This window comes from Sardina pilchardus, chromosome 3, assembly GCF_963854185.1.
Source record: "Sardina pilchardus chromosome 3, fSarPil1.1, whole genome shotgun sequence".
Taxonomy (NCBI): domain Eukaryota; kingdom Metazoa; phylum Chordata; class Actinopteri; order Clupeiformes; family Clupeidae; genus Sardina; species Sardina pilchardus.
The window spans coordinates 4,390,698-4,400,200 of NC_084996.1; the positions used below are offsets into that span (position 1 = coordinate 4,390,698).

At 43.7% G+C, this 9,503-nt stretch overlaps 1 protein-coding gene across 1 annotated transcript; it reads left to right on the forward strand.

Annotated features, from left to right (window-relative positions):
* The first annotated feature begins 4,871 nt into the window (after positions 1-4,871).
* Positions 4,872-6,647, forward strand: trh (thyrotropin-releasing hormone). Its single transcript, XM_062531039.1, has 3 exons — positions 4,872-4,964; positions 5,113-5,366; positions 5,589-6,647. The coding sequence occupies exons 2-3, from the start codon at positions 5,177-5,179 to the stop codon at positions 6,170-6,172; spliced, it is 774 nt and encodes a 257-aa protein (XP_062387023.1). The 5' UTR covers positions 4,872-4,964; positions 5,113-5,176; the 3' UTR covers positions 6,173-6,647.
* Positions 6,648-9,503: the final 2,856 nt, after the last annotated feature.

Consider the following 9,503-nt stretch of genomic DNA (forward strand, 5'->3'; position numbering starts at 1 on the left):
CCACCCTAGCCGAGTTTTAACCGCGACTGGTCCTCCTGGAGGTCCAAGCATCACTGGCTCTATCGGCATGATGAGGTGTGGATGATCTGCACCGATTAGCAGTAGAGGGCTGGCATGGTCAAATGAGGGAATAGGAACATGCTGCAAATGTTTGTATTTCTTCCTCAAAGTCTCTATTGGGTAAGAGTGGTCTGCCAGTCCGAAGGCCTTGGCTGTAAAGGCCTGCTTTATCCGAAAGTGTCTCTTGGGCCAGGCTGCTGATGAGATGGTGAAGGAGACACACGATCCATGTATGGTCTGAATATCCTGCCTTATAGTCCTTAAAGAGAGATCTTCTGGACTACCCTGCAGTCCAAGCTTCCCTGCGGCTGCAGAGAGAAGGATGGTTCGCTCAGAACCATCGTCAAGGACTGCATATGTGTCTACTGTGCGGTCGCCATGATGCAGCAGCACTCGGATGACCTTCAACAGAACTCTCTGACTGTCTCTGGGTTGGTCCAGGTACAGCATCGCCGTTGCAGGGCTGTCTTCGGCAACAGCTTTCTTTGGTGGCCTCTGGTTCACCTCATGCAATACCTGGAGGTGAATGCTCTGGCAAATGCCACATGGCTTCTTCAAAGTACATTGTGCTGCTTGATGGCCACGTCCGCAGCGCCAACATCTTTTTTTATCCCTGATCCACTGGATTCTCTGCTCAGTGGACAGACTCTGGAAACTTGAGCACTTACTCAAGAAATGCTCATCGTTGTCACAGTAGGGACAGTATGCCTTGAATTTCCCCTTTCTCTTAGACTCTGCTTGGGATTTGACGCTTGAATCCGCCTCGGGAACGGTGGTAGATTCCTTCCCACTATGTAGAATCGTTGCTGACTTACTGGGTCTAGATTCCTTCCTTCGATCTGTCTTCTGAGATGGTTGCTCCTTTCCACCCTTATTGCTGAACACCCCCTCTGGGTCTTGACACCAGACCTCGTGCTGGAGCCACCCTGAGAGTTCAGCAAGGGTACTAATGTTGCCAGGTCTATAGCCGACCTGCCGCCTAAAGGTTGCCCTGAGTTCTGCAGGTAGCTTGCTGAGTAGACGGGATACATGCGATCCGCACTGGAGTTCGGCCTCACCATCGGGACCCAGAGTCTTCAGCATGCCCACCAGCGCGCTGATTTGGAGTGCAAACCTTTCAAAGGAGGCAAAGTCTCCACGGCGTACATCAGGAGCATCCATGACTGCAGCTATCTTACTCAACGCAAGCTGATGGGGTTTCCCATATTTCTCGGTCAAGGCAGCCATAGTATGCATGTAGGGAGTAGGTGAGTGGAGATAAGAATCTGCCACTAAGCGGGCTTCTTCAAGTCGCAAGTGATCTACCAAGATCTGGTACTTGAAAAGCTCAGTACTGGCAGCTGGAAGAAGGTTATCTAACGCTAATTTAAGTCTTGCAAATTCACTTGGGTCTTTATGGATGAAATCCGGGATCGTCGGCTTTGGTCCCCTATAGGTGCTTTCTATGGCCTGCATCCCCAGTGGAAACTGCTGACGACGCAGCTCTGGTGGGTTGGGCCGCCACACGCCTTCATTGCTAAAGTGTGTAGCCTGTTGTAGCTCACTGGGATGTGGAGGATACCCAGGCCACTGTGGGTGAGTATCTGGCTGACCATTTACTCCGGATGTCTCTCTCATCTGCTTGTAGTTGAGCCCATAGCCTGGGTCTGGGTTCCTGTAGCTGAGCCCATAGCCTGGGTCTGGGTTCCTATGAAGTGGTGGTAGCTGGGGCGCTACGTACTGAGATGCCATAGACTGTGGCACCATGGCCTGAAATGGGTAAGTAGCAGAGAGACCTTGTACCCGTGTGTCAGGGACTGGCCCTGGAGGTGGAAACATCTGTTGATGCTGGTGTTGGGGTGCATCCTGCGCAGGTCCAGAGGCATGTGATGGTGACAGCGAGTGCATCTTGTCCTTCATCACCTGTAACTCACCCATCACTCTCTCCAGGAAATCCATCATATGGCCAGATGGAGAAGCTGATTGTGCATTGTGAGGATCAGATGAGTGAGGCTGTTGTCCACCTAGAGCATGATGTTGTGAGCTACTAGCCATGTTCCTGGATGTAGACTGAGGCTCAGCTGCTACTGTTGACCTAACAGCAGGTGGAGGCAGCAGAGAGGAGTGCGGTGCAGGTTGCATGAAGCTAGGCTGGCTTAGATGAGAGCGAATAGAAGGCTGAAGCATTGCAGTTGAACGATCAACAATGACTGTAGGCGATAGCGGTTTGACTGGTTGGGTCAAGTCAGTTCCAAGCAACAAACTGTCAGACTCAACGCCAGTGGTGTGATGACGGGGGGAACTCATCAACTGCGATTCGATGTCCCGTCGTTGCGTCACCCTCACTGGGCTAACCGGTGTTGCTTCTCTCTCCTCGATCACCCGGTCACTTTGTGCTTGGTCATCGTTGGCTCCTTCAGCTTGTTGTTTCAGGTTTCTTCTAAGCTGACGAATAAGACTGATGTCCGGTCCAAGCTGCCTTTGCGCTTCCTGTACCTCCTGAAGTAGCAGACTCCATTCATCTTGCAGCATGGGTGCTGTATGGGAGTCAGAGGAGTCTGGGTGTGGAGCTGGAGCTAAGGCTGTTGGCTGGGTATCAGCATCAAGAGACTGTAGGCTGTGACCTTCATCCTCTTCAACCTGCCCCTGTGTATGCTGCGCTATGCTAATGTTACCTGTGTAGGCTGTTTGTTGCCGACTGGCACCGTAATTCACCACAAAGTCGTCCAGGTGGCGGGGCCTGCGTGGCTGGCGCGAGGGGTGACTTGGCAATGACTTATCCATCCTGTTTCCGTGGTAAAAACCAATCCGGCTCGAAGGACCTCAATGTAGACGGGGTTTGGTAAGGACTGTATAATAAAATGGTGGAAATGATGTTCGCCACGGTATGCCGGTCAGAGCATATATAACAGGAGCCAGTCTGAGGTTACTTCCTTTTACTTGGTATTCAATTAAGCAATACACAGGGGGGTCAATTCAATCCAAATACTGCCATTTACAGCTTGATAGTGCATACATATGCGTGGGGTGTGTAAGTGTATTTGTGTGTCTGCGTGTCTGTGTGGGTATCTGTGTGTGGTTCTGTAAAGAGATAAGCAAATGTGGACACAATGAGCAACATTCAATTCAGAACATTGGCATACAGAACATATACATTCAGTACAACTTCTCAATTCAAATAACACACTTGATATTTTAAGCTACAAAGCATAAACATATGAATGCAGTTACCTAGCTAACCAAGACAATATACTAATCATATGTAGCCCTTGTGGCTAGGAGAGTAATGATATTGCAAGCTACCCTGTTAGCTTCCCAAACATGCTGACTCATACTCATTAGCGACATAGTTGCTACATACATCAATAGAATTCCCTAGAAACGAATTCAGATCTTTAATGCCTACAGTAAGTGGAAATAAGAGTTGCAAACTCACCCTTCTCATGTACGCACACAGTAACAAACACAGTCACGAATTCAGTCACGAACATAAAGTGCTTTCTCAGCAAACACGATGTCTTGACTGACCTCCAAAAAACGAACTCTACTCACTAATCTAATTACAGCTTCCTGCATTTACTACAAATATACCCCAAACCTGAGGAGGGCGCTGTTTCTACATTATACAGTCAATGGCCTTCACAACATAGTCAGTTTGTTTTATTTAATTATTGTATATTGTATATCATGTACAGTTTTCACTTGCACTGATACATACCACAGCATTTCACTTCATGGCCTCCACTGGCACATACAGCACTCTTTCAGTATAGTGATATAGAAATGACACGCTGACTGTATACCCACGCTCAGCTATGGCAGTGTAGGCGATTCATAGCTCGTGTCATGGCGTTCATGAACATATCTTAAGCATAGAAGTATTTTTATACTGTGAAAGGTGACTTGTATTGACAGGTTGAAGGATTGGACGTGACAGCACATTTAGAGATCCAATTGATTACATTACACGCTCTGCGCATTGCTGTCACTCACCGACCACTTAATCGCCAGGGCTCGAGTTCGTCGAGATTTTAGTATGGCGAATAGGCAACGCTTAATGGCCTCAAAGCTTTTGAGGAAAATGAAAACAATGATATTGTCTTTCCCCGGTAACCTGTGTCGGCTTACCCAGATGAATGTTATTATGAAGCTGTCATGAATACGCAAATCTGAAATGGATGAAGGGTCTTGGCAAATGGCCATCTGTCATGATGAGGTATAGCGTGGAATTCCCAAAGGCTGTTTCGAGTACTTAGGATAGAAGGACCAAAATGAGCATTTAAATAACCCTCTTTCAGGCAGACAAAAGGCAGGCACATAGCGATCATTCACTGTCTGTAGTGGTGATTTAGGGAACTGGCTGTAACTGTAACACAACAAAAAGACATTCTAACATCCTGAAAAAAAATAAAGTTTGGTAGCTTAATCCAACTTAGTAGACTATAGTGTAAAGTCCATTAAGTATGATGAAACTGCATCTCCATTATTCATAGCCTGTTCATTTCCAAAATGAGTTCCTGAGTTAATGAAATGCAAAAAAATGTATGCACCAATGTAATGATATAGTACCTCAACTTTGAAGTTACTTTATAGCATAGATCTTCATAAAGAAGGTGTGCGTAAAAGTTTTACAGCATTTACAGCAGGATAAAATAGAGAGCGCCTTCAACAGGTTTTCAGAAGTACTACACAGTCCAGTCGCCTCATGATGAAGTTGTGACATCAAAGATGCGAAGAGATCCTTTCACTCACGCCAGAGCAAAGATCATGACGGGGGTGTGTGGCCAGTATATATAGGAGGACCCACCAGAACAGCATAGAACTAACTACCCTCTCAAGCGGCTCTGCCTTGGTTGAAGACGAAACTTCATCGACGAGAAAGAAAGGTCCGGTTGTACTACAGTCCACTTCAACACTCTCTGAAGGTAAGACATTTAAATACAACATTCATCGTATGGATAATGTAGCCTAATGCATAGGTAGCTTACTTACAAACTAAAACAAATGTGGGTGCAAACATGATACCAGCTTTATATACATTACATTTCTTTCTTTCTTTCTCCTTCTTTTCAGGACATTCCAAGTCTCCTTCCGACCGTCTACCATCACAGAAGAAAAGAAAAGGTTTCTGGTGGCCATGAAGTCCGCATACCTCTTGTTGTTGGCAGCGGTGGCGGTGTGTGACTTCACAGTGAGCCAAGCACAGAACATCCCAAGCGAAACGGACCTGGAGGAGCGCCCAACGCTGAGAGACATCCTGCAGCGCGCCGAAAGTCTACTCATCCGCTCCATTATCAGAAAAATTGAGGAAGATGACAGCGAAAATGGTAAGTAACACATTTTCGCGTATGTACAAGTTATTGGAAATATTTGAGGTGACACTAAATTGAGTAATGACAACATTATAATACAAATGATTTAAACAAATGTAAATTTAAACAAATGTAAAATTAAATATAGATGGCTCTTTATTGCTCATCGAAACCCTTGGTGCTGGTTTATAACAAAAGTTTAAACACACTTTTGTTTCCCTGTATTTTGCATCTCAGATATGGTGTCACCTCAACTCAACTGGCTAGAGAAGCGACAACATCCAGGAAAACGCCAACATCCAGGAAAGCGCGAAGACGACGACTATGAAGACTACACAGACGTGCAGAAAAGACAGCATCCAGGAAAGCGAGAGGACGCGTCGGAGGAGTCGCTGGAACTCCAGCGAAGGCAGCACCCAGGGAAGCGCCTCATCCTGGATCACTTCGCTGAAAGCCCGGCTGCCCAGAGCGTCATCTTAAACGAACTTTCCAAACGGCAACACCCGGGGAAACGCTACCTGATGACGTTCAGCAAGCGGCAGCATCCTGGTAGGCGCGAGATAGACGAGAGTGACCTGGACACTGGTGACCTCTTGGGTCTGGAGAATCGCCAATATTCTGGGAAAAAGTATTTGGATGGCACCATCCAGGATATAAGCCTGAGCGGGGGTCCTTGCGACGTTCAGGATCCTGCTAATTGCAGTAAAACCAGTCTATTGTTGGAGCTGCTGGATAACGTGTCCAAACCTCGCCTTGAGGAGAAGAGACAGCACCCCGGGAAAAGGCTCGCAATAGAAGATGATGTAACGGAACAGGAATGAAGTAGTATTGAGTACTGAATGCTTGAACGTGTGAATAGAGTGTAAAGAAGTAACAGAGTTATTCCAATAAAGAGAATTTAATAATTGTTAATCATGCGCATTATTTATGAAATAGCACACGAAATATGATATATTTTAGCATTTTGCGTATCTGGACATGATCTTTGAGACAGACTCATTTGAAAAAGACATTTGGCCTAATTTACAATAGGCTTATGGCCAGTAAAGCTATATACTTAATGCGTCAGCGCAGGCTACAGTTAGCAGACAGACAGCATAGAATAAAAATAATACAATTATTCTGTTTGTATAGAGCAGTCCGTGAGATTAGTCTGACATTCAATTGTGTGAACATTTCAAGATGTAAGTAAATGTTTTCTAAAAATGTTTGCTGTCATAATAATAGGTTACAGGTGTTTATTCCATTGTCATTCATTCTGTCAGATAACTTGAGACTTCTTTGGTAAAATACAAATGTCCCATGCAAAAAAAAACTGGTCGATTATTATTTTTGAATTGTTCATATGAGGAATACAACAGCTGATGACATGCACGTATCCAAGGCTACAGAATGTCTTGATTGATGAGAAATGATTTTAAGAAATGCCTTTATAACTTTTGTCCTTTTAACACTTAACATTGAAAAGTTATTTCGTGACAGTGGGGGAAACTTGACCTTTGTATCATCATGCGTGAAACATTGGATTGGTGAGTATGCATGCCTGCGTTGACTAGGGCGGATCAATTCGTCTCTTGGGCAATTAAGATGCGTCCCCTCCTTCTCGTTCCTTGGCGAATCAATGCACGGAGGATATCGTCGGAGTCTATCCCTTAACTAATTACAACAGTTCCATCAATGCTACATGCGCACCACATTGGATCAATCAAAAGTTTTAGTGACTGAGAAGTATGTGTCGTCTTCAAGACAGCTAAACAGGAACAGAATCAAGGTTCAGACATAAAAATAATTCAAGAAACAACTCCTACATCCTTTGGTGATCCACCTTTGACCAAGAAAGGTGGATCGACGAAAGACACGAAGGAAGAAATGGAGGGGCCACAGGGATGTGTATGCATGGCCAATTAACAAGCTACCAAGGGAAGATCTCTCATTATACAGTGCATGTGAAAATATGTCCACTAGTGAATATAATTGCACATTCAGTTGCGCGAACACTCTCAATAACAGAGGTGGGAGGATTCTTCCCAAAGCATATGGCTTAATGCATATTGTCTGCAGGAAATAATATCTGCCTGCATATGCATATCAGGCATGATTCCGGCTTCTAAATGCGTTTTGTGAAAAGAGACACTGTTATTTAAAATATTACTGGCGAAAAACATAAAGATATCCACAGATGAAAGGAAAGGATATAGACTACTTCGCGTTCAGCACCGTTTTCCTCAAACACGCTTCAGTTTCTAAAATATTTAGCTAAAGTAGGCTGACTTAGTTGTATGAATGGCAATTATTTCGAAGCACTTCGTCATACAGATGTGATATAATACAGATATTTGATTAAAGATAACATGCAGGTTAGCCAAAAACGATAGAAAGTTCGTTGTAAATGAACAGATAATTCCCATTCATAACAACACAATAAAATGCTAAGGAAAGGGATTTAAAGTATTGCTTTTGTATATGTTGATCCCTAATAATTTGGCAAAGATGTGCAGTAGTCCTCGCGTTGAGAAGACTTAAATGGTTTACATTAAATGGCAACAAAGATCCACGAAATCTGCCCCACAAACTCACGCATTCAGAGAAGGACAGTGTGTGCTACATTGTTTCATTCCATTGGATAATAATGAGGGCCTGACACAAGGTCAAACTACTGATAGCCAGGAATGGACCTTCTTTAAAGATCACTCATGTCAAAGAAGGCCACAAAAAGACTATGGGGCCTGACACACAAAAGCTATTTGAGCATCAACAATAACAGTAAGCCAAGGTCAAATAATACACCACAATGAATGTTAGACTTAGACATTCTTCCATCATTCGCGACTGCCAGTGTCTGGTCTGATAGATGAGATACACTTCCCATCCATGTACATTTATTATTAAATAGTTTAGTGAATGTATTCACACAAGTTTCACACTTTTTTCAAATAATGCAATGTTTATTGAGTTGTGACATAAGGGAAGTAGGCTATGCGCATTTGTCTTAAGGACTGTGGCTAAATAACTTCCAAACAGTCATGGAGAAACTTAACATCAACAGCACATCAACAACGCAATTGGCGCTGATCAAAGCTTCTCAGTATGGGAATCTTTTGGCAATATAGTTAGCGATATTTTGCAGTTAAAACATTTCTCATATATACATGGAATGATCTGTTCCTGACCACAGAATTACATCCTGTATGTCCAGCTCGTGGGAATGGTAGGTGTGTTACATTTCCCTCACATGCTTGGAGGTGAAACCAAATCTGCTCCAAAACGAACTGTCAAAAGTGGCCAAATTGCTGATATACCATTAGGCTGTCTTCTTGTCATTCCATTAGCAGGTTTTTTTTTTTTTTAGTTCCACAATGGCTGCAGGTGTGGCTCCAAAAGTTTGCTATAGCAAGCCCTTCTGCAGCACAGGGACCTCTACTGTCACCCAGAGGGCATGGTGGTCAAGTGGCGATGAAGTAGGAGTGTGATGTGTGATGTGTGATGGCCTTACAGCGATGGCTGAGGTCTGAGCGGAGGTGGATGGGGGAGATCTATTTTTCTATAGCTTAGCTATAATATTGCAAAAGAGGAGAAGGTAAAGAGGTGAACTATGTGGACACACTAGAAATGTATTGCAGTTGAAATGAACAAATCCTCTATTACTTACTTTATCTTTAGACAACACCACAAATTCTATCAAAAATAAATAAAAATAATAATAATAATAAAAAATGACACAACTACAGACACAACTACAGACACATTTCCACAAGAAAATGCAAGTGTGACCGTACATCAGAGGACTATCATTTTCTTATGGAAGCATATATACTTTAACATATGCAACAATATTCAACATGTTTTACAGTGAGCCAGCAAGCCAGAGGCTGCCCAGCACATTGAAGAATCACTTCCTACTTGTTTAAGTGAGCAGCCTCTGCCAGGATTTGCTATGCTTGCTTGCTGAAATTTAGAGCACTGTATGTTATTATTATCATGAATGTGGCCATATGTGGGAGCAGGAAGAAAAGACATGATTGAAAAGGTCAAAAGGTCAAGAGCTCAAGGACTAAAGGTCACAGCATTATTAAATCAGGACTCAGAGGGACATACATGGGATGTACAGATATATTAACACAGTAGGCTACAGTATACAGATTTACATTGAAT